The sequence below is a fragment of the Microcaecilia unicolor genome, chromosome 3 (genome assembly GCF_901765095.1).
Source record: "Microcaecilia unicolor chromosome 3, aMicUni1.1, whole genome shotgun sequence".
In the NCBI taxonomy this organism is placed as follows: Eukaryota; Metazoa; Chordata; class Amphibia; order Gymnophiona; family Siphonopidae; genus Microcaecilia; species Microcaecilia unicolor.
Genome location: NC_044033.1, coordinates 457,750,519 through 457,764,014, shown reverse-complemented (window position 1 = coordinate 457,764,014; position 13,496 = coordinate 457,750,519). Strand labels below are relative to the sequence as shown.

Here is a 13,496-nt window from a genome sequence, read left to right as displayed (position 1 = left end):
GCTAGGTTGCCTTTGAAAGTTTATGCAGGGTTTTTGCTGTTAGAGATAGGGGAGGATAAATATATAGGAGGTGCCAAGTCCAGTTTATTGTGATGGTAGAAAGTGCTTCAATCAAAGGAGGAGTTGCGAGTGGAGGAGTAGCCTAATGGTTAGTGCAGTGGCCTGAGAACCAGGGAACTAGGTTCAGTTCCCACAGCAGCTCCTTGTGACACTAGGCAAGTCACTAACTCTCCATTGTCCTAGGTACAAAATAAGTGCCTGTATATAATATGTAAACTGCTTTGACTTTAACCGCAGAAAGGTGGTATATCAAATCTATGGCCCATTAACAGTTACTTATATCCAAAATTAACTCCCTGTAAATTGTTGGCAAATGTGAGAGGGGTTTGTAGAGCATGATCAGATTGAAGGACCATAGGTGTCCTATTACTAAGCTGCTGTAAAAATAGGCCTTAGTGTGTCCTTACGTGGATCTTTACCATTTTTACCATGGTTGAAAAAACATCAGTTTTCTATTTTTTTTTTTCTATTAATGGCTATGTGCTAATGTTGCCATTTTTTTTTTTTTAAAGAACCGCAGATGCACTTACTGCCTCCTATGTAGGAAGCAGTAAGGGCCCTTGCAATAATGTAGATGTGCTAAATGGTTAGTGCAGGAATGCTCACTCTCTGTCCCTGCCCCATCCCCTAAAAAAAATGAGAAACATTTTGTACTGCTTGGTTAGTGCACGCAGATTGCAACGTTACTGCAGGATGCTTGAGCACATCCTGTGGTAATCCTTTTTTCCATGCGTTAAACCCAGTAAGAGGTTCCCATAGTCCTAGTAACCAAAGATTTTACTCTTTTTTTTTTTTTCAATGATTACAGGACAAGTGATTATAGCTTTGCAGTGGTGAAGCTCTTAGCAGAGAATGAATGGAAGTCTAGTGTGGAAAAAGCCAGGTACATTGGTTGAACCACTGAGAAGGAAGCCAAGGACAACAATTTCTTTAACTCTTTTGACCCTTTTCACATTCTCAAGCATTACTGTTTCTATTTTCTATTTTTAGGCTTTCAAAGCTAGGACAAGCAACATTACAACAATTAAGAAATTCCTGCAGCCCGGAAGCCAGAGGAAGCCTATACCTGATGAAGAATATGTGAAAACTGTGCTGAAAATTCTCCAGGTTTAGTTCACGTTAATTAATGTTGCTGCAATAAAAAGCACATTTAAATTTTAAACTTAGTTTGAAAACAAGCCATGACTTTTATATGCAACTCAGCACAGAATAGATTGAATATACTTTTAAATGGATAGTATTCTAAGCAACAGAATGTAGGGATAATTTTCAAATAATTTGGGCTGCTTTGGGGCCTTTTACTAAGCTGTGGTAAAAAGAGCCCTGTGCTAGCAGCGGGACTGTTTTTATCGTGCGCGGAGGCCCTTAAGAACATAAGCGTTTACCATACTGGGACAGACCAAAGGTCCATCAAGACCAGTATCCTGTTTCCAACAGTGGCCAATCCAGGTCACAAGTACTGGCAAGATCCCAAAAGAGTGCTCATTCCCATAGCGGGTAAAAAGGCTGAAAAAAGACATGACCATGCCGAAAGATTGCTCTTACCGCATGGCCATGTGGAGGAGCAGTTACCACCACCCATTGAGGTGGTGGTAAGGGTTCTTGTGCTAACCCAGCAGTAACTGGGTAGCATGTGGCGCTGCCTGATTACCACCGGATAACCCCCTGCGGAAAGTTTTTAAAATATTTCCGCTAGCACCAGCAATGCTGCGTGTTGGGTGTGGAACTGCCACCAGTGCCTGCGTTGGGCCAGTGGTAGCTCTAGATTAGTGTGTGGTAAGCCCACGTTGGTCTTACTCCGCTTAGTAAAAGGGACCCTTTGAGACTTACCAGCTTATAATCGAAAGTGATCGCCGGCCATCTTCCGACACAAATCGGGAGATGGCCGGCGATTTCTTAAAAGCGGCGAAATCGGTATAATCAAAAGCGGCATTTTTTACAGCATCGCCAGCGAAAGTTCAAAGGGGCGTGTTGGTAGATTAGCGAAGGCGGGACATGGGCGGGCATGGGCGTGGCTATCAGATGGCCGGCTTTCGCCGATAATGGGGAAAAAAAAGCGGCGTTAAGCAGTATTTCGCCGGCTTTACTTGGTCCTTTTATTTTCACGACCAAGCCTCAAAAAGGTGCCCCAACTGACCAGATGACCACTGGAGGGAATGGGGTATGACCTCCCCATACTCCCCCAGTGGTCACCAACCCTCTTCCATACTAAAAAAATAAAACTAAAAACCTTTTTTGCCAGCCTGTATGCCAGCCTCAAATGCCGTCCCCAGCTCCATGACAGCAGAATGTGTTGTATCCTTCAACAGCCTTTCCCTGGTTGCGATGTGGCTCTCAGGTGAGTGTGACACCTTTTCTGTTAGGTGCCCTGCAGAGTCACAATAGCAATGCATTGTGGTGGGTGTAGGGTACTGGGATGTACTCCCATGGTGCTTTTCCCCCCTGCTAACTGGGTCAGAGTGTGCCCTGTTTTGTTTCCTGTTGTAGTCCATGCGGTAGTGGCCATTTTTGTAAGCCAGTTTTAGTTCCCTTTCCTGTGTTACCCACGTTAGAGAACGTAGTTCTTACCTTGAATGGTGCTGAAAGAGGGCATTGTACATCATTGTGCCAGCTCTGACCTACTGCTAATCTTAATACCAGGGGACTCTTTGCCAGTGGGGCACAACCTCTGACCTGCAGTAGTTAACTGTGAGTAAACGTGGTTATTTCAAGAAAGGACTTTTTCAGAGAGATTAGTCTTCAGGTGTGAACTGGTGTGCCAAAGTTATACAGCAGCAATAAGTCCTAGAGGCTGTATGCAGGTCCCTGGAGCAATTTTAGTGGGTGCAGTACATTTGTGGGTAGTGGGTTTGGGGGGGGGGGGTTGGGGGGCTCAGGTCCCAAAGTAAGGGAGCTATGCACGTGGGAGCTTTTCTGAAGTCCACCGCAGTGACCCCTAGGGTGGCTGGTTGGTGTCCTGGCATGTCAGGAGGGCCAGTGCACTAAAAATGCTGGCTCCTTCTACGGCCAAATGCCTTGAATTTGGCCGGGGTTTGAGATGGCCAACATAACTTTCCATTATCACTGAAAAACAAACCCGGCCATCTCAAACCCGGCGAACTCCACGACATTTGGCCAGGCTAAACCGTATTATCGAAAAAAAAGATGGCCGGCCATCTTTTTCGATAATACGGTTCCGGCCAGCTGTAGCACCGCCGCCAACATAGATCGCCGGCGATCTATTTGGCCGGCGACATTCGATTATGCCCCTCTTAGGCTCCTAAATTGGTCCTTCTGAAATTTATTAGGGCTGAGTTCTGAACTTAATGTTCAAAATGTCACCAAATCCCTAAATTTAGGAACTTAAAAATGGGTTGGAAGCTCGGTAGATTTAGCATGGTGAAAAAGAGTTTGGAACTTAGCACTGATTTTCAACACAAAGCACCACGATTAAACTCCTAAATCTAGGTAAATGAATGGTACACCTAAATATAGGAGCATAGGGGTAAATTCAGTAAATGGTGCTTAAAAATCAGCACCAAAAAATGGTGCTTAGAGCTATTCTATAAATGGCGCTCAAAGTTAGGCACTGTTTATAGAATAGCAGTAAGTGCCCATTTGAAAGGAAACTTTTGCTTAGTACCGGAAGCTGTGACTATATTTAGCTGCAACCATTTACACCAACGAAACCTTTGTGAATGTCCAGAGTATTTACTATTTCATTTGGAATTCACATCTATTAACAGAACTTAGAAGATTAGTGTATATTTCCCTTTTTACTCCTCCTGCATTGAAGAACGTTAATCGATTTAAAATGTATGAAAAATTCTTTACGTCTCAGGCTGTTAAAGAATTGCAGGCCATGTTTTAGCATTCTGTCTAATTTCTCCCTTTTCAAAAGAAATTTGTTTGACATGCTCTCTCAGGAGTTTGTCCTGGTTATCTTTTAGCATTGTAAACCACTTTGAACCCAGTGGTGTTAGTGGTATAGAAGTATAATGTAATGTAATGTGTAAGTCTCTCTTATTCTATAACAGTACACATAAATTGTGGGAATGCCCCATATCTGCCCATGTCCCTCCTATAGCCACATACTCTTTTTGGAGCCACATGTAATATTTATGTGTGTAATTTTAATTAATGCCAATTAGCACTGATAATTGATAGCACCCAATTATCAGTGCTAATTGGCTTGTTATTCAATTAAATTGCATACACACAATATAAAGTACCATTTATAGAATTAAGGGGATGAAATTTAAATTCTTAAATGCAGGCAAATTTTCAGTTGAAAACAGGCTCCTATGTTTGGCTGAAAATGGGTGCTTACATTTAGGTGTGCAGCTTTTGATTATCAAACCCTTAAGGGGTAATTTTCTATAAATTACTTAAAGTTAGAGACTGGGATGATCTACACTAAAGTCAAACTCTGTAACGTCAGTTGTGCGCGCATCTGCCAGTATAAAATAATAGTTTAATCCCACGTTTATGTGCCTAACTTTAGCCGCAAGTACTTACGATAGCTCAGTGGCTGGCATAAATGCTTGCACCTAGCTATAGGCAGTTAGGCGTATAAATGCTAGTACTGTATAACCCATGTGTGTAATTTCCTTTCACACCCCTCCTTGGAGTGGCGCACTCTGGCATTGAGCGCACAACTTACAACTGCAAAGGCATGAAATACAAAGCGCTACATGCATCTACCTTTTCTCACATGAGCACGCAGTATTGGAATACACTGCCACGCAACTTAAGAACAATCAACGATCAAGCTTCCTTCCGCAGATCATTGAAGACCCATCTTTTCGAAAAGATTTACGGAAAGAACCAAAACACATAAAGTCCACACCAACTGTTCACGAATGCATCACACATTCACCTCTGAACTCTCACTCCTGTAACATCACATCATTCATACCTTCAATCACAGAAAGATATATATCATATGTCTTTATGCCTTTTTATCGCCCTCTAAGCTCCCATTGTTTCCTTCCAATGTTTCAATGTTTATGCTCCAGTGTCACATTCCTTAATGACACTTCAATTGTTTTGCATAATTCTGCAAAATGTAATCCATAACCAATCTGTAACAAATTGTATTTCCAACATTTAACTCATATTGTAAGCCATACTGAACCCGCAAAAAGGTGGGAAAATGTGGGATACAATGCAATAAATAAATAAATAAACAACAGAGACTTGTAGTAGATAGAAGCATACAAGTCTGTGATTCTGCAATGGAAGAGTTCTAGAGCCTAGCAAAGAACGCCAGGTCACTGCCTTAAGCTAATCAGTTTCCTATGCATCAGCTGCTGTTAGTCAGTGTGATATCCGGCAGCGGTCAGCAAATGTTGAGTGCTGCTGGATGGATATCAGCACCAATATTTATTAATGCTAAATTGTTGAATTCAGATCTTTTAGGTGGGCAGACCAATTTACTGCTATGGTCTAATAATCTAAAAATTACTATGCGCTTGGTTCAGTATTTAATTGGTATCCTAAATAAGAAAATAGGAAAGATTTTTGAAAAGCAGCAAAGTCTAAGGAGACTCAACTTGATTCTATATATGGTGCTCAGATTTGCGTGCACATATTAACTGAAGAGCGAGCTCGGAACCATCAATAATTGTGTGCTAACAACCAATTATTAATGTTAATTTGCACCCATTAAAATTTGTGCACATGTGTCTGGCTGTGCGCTATTCTATAAGGCAGGGCGCCCAACTCCTATAGCGCATATCTCAAAAGGAAGTGTGGCTATGGGAGAGGCATCAGTATATCAGGGGTGTTCCAAAAAGTTACTGGGTCAGCATGCTCAACTTGGATGCCAGCATTTACACCAGGTTTCAGCAGGTGTAAGTCTGGCATCCAAAATTAGAGTGCAGTAATCGCCAAATTTTTTCTGCGCCCACTTTTGAGCACCACTTATAGAATACAGCCCACGGAGTCAACATGCAGAATAAATGTTGAGTATGCCTCAGGAGATGAGTGGGATCTATTAGGTGCATCCCATCTTAATCCCTGAGAAGTTCAGTTCTGTTTGTGAGGGACAGTTTCCAAAGAGCATCTCAAGCACTCAGACAGGAATGTTTTTGTGATATATTGCAGTCTATTTTTCTGTAGGGAAGGACTGAAACTTTATTTTTCTCAAGACAAAAATGAAATACTGGATATTGCATCACATTTGTTACCATTTATTGAAGATCTGTCAGACTTACCACTTGAGGCAACAGTTCTTTAATGAAACACAACATTATTAAATACTTTTGACCAAGTTGCTGTCTTGAGAGAATTAATCATAGGTATCACATAGGTATCATTGTACCCCTTCTGCCCTTTACTGAAGCTGGAAAACCAAAAGCTGAGCGCCAATGGAAAAAGCATCCATCACATGAGAATAAACTTTTATTTTCAAAGGGGTTGTCAGACTACCAGTCTCTTATATTGTTGGTTAAAAAATATTATTATAATCAAAAATACTCTTCTTCTTTTACTGGAATTAAAGATCGTTTTGCATTGGTTGATAAATTAACTAGGGTAAACTCTCCAAATTCAACAAAAATTTCCACTCAGGTTCTTTCTGATGCCTTCTCTTAAGGTTCTGAATATTCTCAAGACTTTTGATTTGTTATCTATTCCCAACTGAGGCAAATTATCTTAATGACACTAAGAAATGGGAGGATTTTACCCATTAGTAGTAACTAAACAGGTATCTAAAGCCATTTCAAATTTAACTGTAATTGTGATAGTATTATGTATGTTTTTTTGTTACCCACTTAATTGATAAGCAGGCTATAAATGGAAAATAAATACATTAAAAAAATACACACTGCACACTGGTTCCTTGTTTGATTTTCTGTTTTTAATACTGTGAAGGACATTATCTATTTACAAGATTCACAATAGTTGCAAACATATGTTGCTGAGGGTGTTGTTCTACAATATTTGAAGATAGCCTTTGTAACTCCCCTATCAAAGTAAGAGAAACTGGATCCAACATTACCATACAACTATCAACCAATCTCATCCCTTCCATTTCTAGTTACAATATTTGAATTCTATATATTGTGACAAGGCTACCGCCAGGGTGGCTAGGATGAAGCAGTTAGACCCTGAATTACAAGTCCCAGAAGCCATTGCAAGGAGGGAGGCAGAGAGTAGTCTAGAGACAAGGGAATGGACTCCCAGCTCCAGCAGAGGGAGCCAGGGGGATAGCCAGGCTGAGCCTACAATTTTGTCACCCACTAGGGGGAGGCAGAGGGAAGAAGCTCAGTTCCCCTGGATACGCAATCAATATACCATGAGGCCCAGCTGGAATAGAGAGGGGCCTATGGAGAGGGAAGAAGATGATTGGATGAATTATATGGAAGGGGGGTAGATCAGATAGGGGAGGAATCCCAGGAGGGAGGAGAAGCCTCTATGGAGTGGGAGAGTTCCAAGACAGGGATGGCCAGCTCCTGATGGTTTGGAAGTGGTGTTAAGAGGTGAGAGTAACCTGCTTCACTGGAAGTCTGATTTATTTGGAAGCCTGCTTTATTTACCTGCTTTAATGGAAGCCTGATTTATAGAAAGCCTGACTTTGAAAACCTGCCTTGGTCTGGAAAAACCCTGATTGGTTGGAAACCTGTTTTTGTTGGAACTTGTTTGTTTGGAGATAACCTGTGTACTGAAGTTTGAGACAGCTGTTATTGGCCTGATAATAAAAGCTTTTGACCTAGCCACTGTCTGCAATTGTGGTGAGCTGTGGAAGTTCGGTTGGTGGGCGGCTCCACCGTGCTGGGAAGCAGTGGATCCTTTTTACAATATGGTGCTGAAAAAAAAAATCACTATTCTATAAGCCATGCTTAAAGTTAGGTGTGGTTTATAGAATAGAGCTTATTCATTTGAATCGCGCCTAACTTTAGGCACGGCCATTTGCAGTAACCGAAACATGGTGAGAATGTATGCGCCTACATTAGCTGTGTATCCCCCCTCATTCTATAACAATGAGCATACATGTTAGGAATGCCTCTGTTCCACCCATGACCCTCCCATTTCCATGCCCCCTTTTTGAACTCATGCCTAAATTTATGTTTGTATATCCCAATTAAATCTAATTAGTGCCAATAATTGCTTGTTATAAAGCCAATTATTGGCGCTAATTACCTCATTCAATTAAATTGCACATGCAAACTGGACATGTTTCCAAATTTGTTTCCACAATTTTTAGCAAATTTTATAGCATTAGGGGGTTTATCTCTATGGGAAAAATGCTTAGGGGTCTTTTTACTAAGCTGCGGGAAAAAGGGCCCTGCAGTAGCGGCAGGGGCTGTTTTTCCCATGTGCCAGGGCCCTTTTTACTGCAGTGGCTACCCCCCCCCCCCCAAAAAAAAATGGCCATGTAGTAAAATAACTCTTACCACATGGCCATGCAGCAGAGAGCACTTACTGCCACCCATTCAAGTGGCAGTACGAGCTCCCACGGTAACCTGGCGTAACCCAGCGGTAACTGGGAAGTTGCGTGGTAATGCCTAATTATTGCTTGGTTAGTGTCACACTAGACAAAAAAAATTCTGGGGCGTGCCGTAAATGGCACGCACTGAACCCAGAACTACCGCCAGTGGCTCCATTGCCCCAGCAGTAGTTCAGTTTTAGCATGCGATAAGCCCGCATTGGGCTTACCGCCACTTTATAAAAGAGCACCTTAGTAAATAGGGCCCAAGGATTCTCACCTTGAATGTTCAGGGTCTGTACCCATTAAGAGCAAAATGATATTTAAACAGGCAGAAAGATTAAAAGTGAGAATTTTGCTTGTCCAAGAGACTCACTTTAGAAAAACAGAAGAATGCTTGCTTAGGCATAAAAGTTTCTCTTATGTTCTGGTCTCTAACAAGAAGAAAGTAAGAAGTGGAGGAGTGGGGATTTCAACAGCAAAAACATTTTCAAGTTAATATATTAAATCTGATAATCAAATATATATTCAACTTTCAAATCTATATAAGACAAATCAAGTAACTATGCAGTCTACAAAAAATATAAAATGTGATACAATTAACATAAATATATTTTTCTTAAGGCTATTATTAATTCCCTTGCAGTTACCATGGCCAGTATTCACATCCCAGTTGTAGAGTAATGAGAATTCTTTAGCCATAATCTCTATAGAGTTGGCAGCATATAATACTCAAAAATCCAAGGTAGGGACTTTAACCTCTTTCATCTCCACTAGACAATTCCCCTAATGAAAGGTGTGGGACAGAAAAAAACAAACAAACCACCCACACACACACAACTAAACTCAAAATTTATCACAGATTCAGGTGTGGTGGATGTTTAGAGGGTGAATCATACTGATAAAAGGATTACATTTTCTACTTGCATGCATATAATTCTGCTAACATATAGATCTTTTATTAGTAGACAGCAATTTAGTATACTAGTACCATTGAGAATATAATATGGTTGGATTGTGCACCTGTTTTTAATCAGATGTAGAGGGATTATTGGCCCAACAAAGGCAAACATATTGGAGACTATATGATAAGCTCTTGAGGGACAATATATATTTGCAAAGTGAAAGGGGCATTAAGAATTACTTTACTTTCACTAATAGTGTTTTAAGTCTCATGCATTAATCCAAAGGTCTCTAATATTTCTCATACCTCACACTAACACAATTTGCTTTTGTCTCACCTAGAATGTAAACCGCACAACCCTGGAAAGGGGATAGTAGCGGTATACAATAATTGAATTGAATTGACATTATGTGAGATTGTCTTAAAGCTTTTCTGCAGGTTAAACTTGTATCCTTATCTGCCAAAAAAGACAGAGAAGAGGAAGGTTATTTCATAGGTTTCACTTTGCTGTCTGGTGGGGAGGGAGGAAAGGGAGTGTTAGGAGCATTTGGCTACTGATTTAAGGCTCCACATGGCACCAATATTCTCATGATCACTGAGAAGTAATATAATGCCATCTTATTCATGGTTTTGTGCAGACTGAAGCTGCACCCAACATCTGTTTGAATGGGCCTAATGACACATACAAAATGCACAGGAGTCAATATTCTAAGTGATTTAAGCAGGCAGGAGAGACTTTTGCCTACTTAAATCATGCTGAACGGGCCAGCCATCTATATTTAGCAGCACTCAACTAGGCAGTGCTGCTGAATATTGATTCTAATTGGCCATCTTGAAACCGGGCAGGAGAGGGGTGTTACAGGGTGAAACTGGGGAGGAATCAGAAGTTATGCAGGTGCCAGCAATATTTAGTGCTGGTCAGTGGCATAGCTAGGATTGAATGAGCCTTGGGCGGAAAAATTAAGATGGAGCCCCTACAACATCATCTCTTTCCAAGTGGGGACGGGGTAAAGATCAGTAGTAGACATATGAAGGCAAAAATGAACTGGAAACTTCAAGAAATCAGACTTTGTATATACAGCAAAACCAGAGAAATAGAAACTGAAATGCAAGATATCAGAGTTGCACATTACCCAAAGCTGACATATTTGAATTAATACATTCAGAATTAAAAACCCCTTTTGTTTACCTTGTCTGAGCATTTTATTTTTTCATTCACTTTGGTACCACGTCTCTGTTTTTTCCCCTCTTTCCAGGGTCTCCTCTCCATTTGGCATTTTTTTCTCTCACCATAACTACCATCCATTGAGGAGTAGCCTAGTGGTTAATGCAGTGACCTGAGAACCAGATGTACTGCTATGGATTTACAGCCTGCCTCATTGACACAGACTACTCAGTAATTACTGTGGATTCTTTTGGATTCGTATTAGATAAATGAAACCTTTATTAGAGGAGCTAAATTCTACAATGATTAAGGTATATACAATGATTAGCTATATATATAAACAATCATTACATCACTGGTCTCTACATCTAAGCAATGCTAAGAGTTCTTAGACTAGGAAAAGAAGCAATAATACACTATACATACAACATCACTGGTCCTTACATCATCCAGGCTCTTAACATCAGCTGGGGGGCCCGTTACAGCGAAAGCCAGGAGCTTTTCAGACCAGGAACAGATCCTCTGCGCAGTACGTACGTTACTCACAGATGAGCTCCTGATTTCACTGAAAGAAACTCCCCTTTTTATTAGGCTCAGAACTCATGTTCAGAGCTAGGGAAAATTACAGAATGCTTCTCTGTCTAGGTAAACAAGCCATACTGTGGGAACATGGTCACATGTTTTCCAAGCCCAGGTGGCCAGGCTGAACTTCTGAAAACAAATGCCATCCTCCCCTTCACATATCAAATTAGTTAGAGCTGTGTCTTATCTTCTGCATTCCAACTTATTTTCACACAATCAAAGTTAAACAACCATTTTTAAATAGAATTACTTCTAATCAACAATACAGACCCCGAGTGCACTGGTCGGTCAAGACAGAGATGAAAAACAATCTTTAAAATTCATTTCCATTACACCAGGTTTGATTCCCACTGCAGCACCTTGGGCAAATCACTTAACCTTTCATTGCCCAAGTTACAAAAACACCTTAGACTGTGAGCCCACTAGAGTCATAGAAAGTACTAGTATATAATATGTAAACCACTGTGACTGTAACCACAAAAACACCACTGCTGTCCCTGGGATCAGTAGCATGGAATCTTGCTACTATTTTGGATACTGTCAGGTACTTCTGACCTGAATTGGTCACTGTTGGAAGTAGGATATTGGGCTAGATGGACCATTGGTCTGACTCAGTATGGCTATTCTTACGCCATGGTAGACTACTGTAAATCTGTCTATACTGGCTTGCTTAAGAGATTGTTGAATAGATTGCAATTACTCCAGAATATGGGAGTAGATTCAAGAAAGGGAGCCAAATCTTAGGCACAAAAATTTAAGCACTAAGCAAGTATTCTATAACAGTAAAGTTGGGCACTGAAGCCATTACAGAATACTAATATAAGTCGGTATTTCAATGCCAAACTTTAAGCATGTCTAATTGTAGCCCACCAAATGAAACAATGTGGGGACTAACATTCAATACATACTAACAAAATGTCCCAAACATTTAAATTTGCACCACAGATTTTCTATAACTGCAATAACACCTCAGTTTATTCAATTTTTTATGGGGATCATCAGATCTAATGCATCTCACACCATATGAACAGCCTTGTTCTTTCTTCACAAAAAAATGGTTGTGGTGCAAATCTTCATAAGATCACCCTTCTTTTCTAAATTTCTCTTTACTTTTGTTGTTATTTTACATATTTTAGTATGCCATGACTGTGCAGTATAACAGCATTGTTTTGCTATAACAAAAGTGCATTTTAGCACAAACTTATCTTTGAAAAACGGCAGCTTTCAAGCGCAGGAGAACCTCCACCGACATGGCCAGGTTTTGCAATAAGCTTTTTCAAGGAAGAGGCTGTCTACAAAAAAACACATCATACACTTTATCCCAAAAACGCCATACAATATAAAGTAAACAGTAATAAAGTGCATCGCAGTTCTTTACCATAACATGCTTCAGATACTCCTGCAAAAAGAAAATGGCCGCAGCATCTCAGTGCAGAAACCAGCTTTTAATAGGCTACAGCTGATCCAAAACAAAGCCCAGGATTAGATGCAAGACAGAAACAATTTCAGCCAATCCCATCAAAGCAAGGACCACCAGTCTATTGCTGAATTAAGCCCTGCAGGCTCGAGATGCACTTTATTACTGTTTACTTTATATTGTATGCCGTTTTTTGGATAAAGTGTATGATGTGTTTTTTTGTAGAGAGCCTCTTCCTTGAAAAAGCTTATTGCGAAACCTGGCCATGTCAGTGGAGGTTCTCCTGCGCTTGAAAGCTGCCGTTTTTCAAAGATAAGTTTGTGCTAAAATGCCCTGACATGCCCATGAACCTCCCATGACTATGCCTCCCCCTTTGGGTTGTGCGCTATGGGATTTGGGTGCACATTGTTATAGAATAGCACATAGCAAGATATGCGCACAAAATCAATTTGGTGCCAATTAGCACCCAATTATTGGCACTAATTGGCTCGTTAACCATTGGTGCCAATTAATGCCACTTAAGGGTCATTATTGGCAGTTAAAGCCAATTGGTGCCCACTTAAACAATTATTTTAGGCCCTTGAGCATGAAATTTGCACACTGGTCACAAAATTGTGCACCCAAGTTTATAGAATTAGGAGGATGGCTGCTAAGACAGCTACTTGTAGCATGTAATGGGATGAAGCCACTTAGGAGTCCTTTTATAATAAGCTGCGGTAAAATGGGGCCTGTGCTAACACCAGTGCATGTTTTTGATGTGCACTGAGGTCCCCATTACCACAGCAGGTAAAAGCCTGGCCTTTTCAGTGGGGAGCCCTTACCGCCACCCATTCAGATGGTGGTAAGGGCTCCAGCGCTAACCCGGCAGTAACTGGGCAGCCCTCGGAACTGTCTGATTACCACCAGTTAAGTTCTGGTGCTACAAAAATCTGAAAAATTACTGTAGCACCAGAAATGG

General features: G+C 40.8%; 1 protein-coding gene across 4 annotated transcripts in view; it reads left to right on the top strand.

The window, feature by feature from the left end:
* The window catches only part of LOC115467196 (glutathione S-transferase 3-like), an 87,256-nt gene extending 86,041 nt beyond the window's left edge, over nucleotides 1-1,215 (top strand). For all 4 annotated transcript variants that reach the window (XM_030198953.1, XM_030198954.1, XM_030198955.1 and 1 more), the window contains one exon: nucleotides 1,051-1,215. In XM_030198953.1, the coding sequence (XP_030054813.1) occupies nucleotides 1,051-1,173 (123 nt within the window). In that variant the 3' untranslated portion in view covers nucleotides 1,174-1,215. The remainder of the gene's footprint in view (nucleotides 1-1,050) is intronic.
* The last annotated feature ends 12,281 nt before the right edge of the window (nucleotides 1,216-13,496 follow it).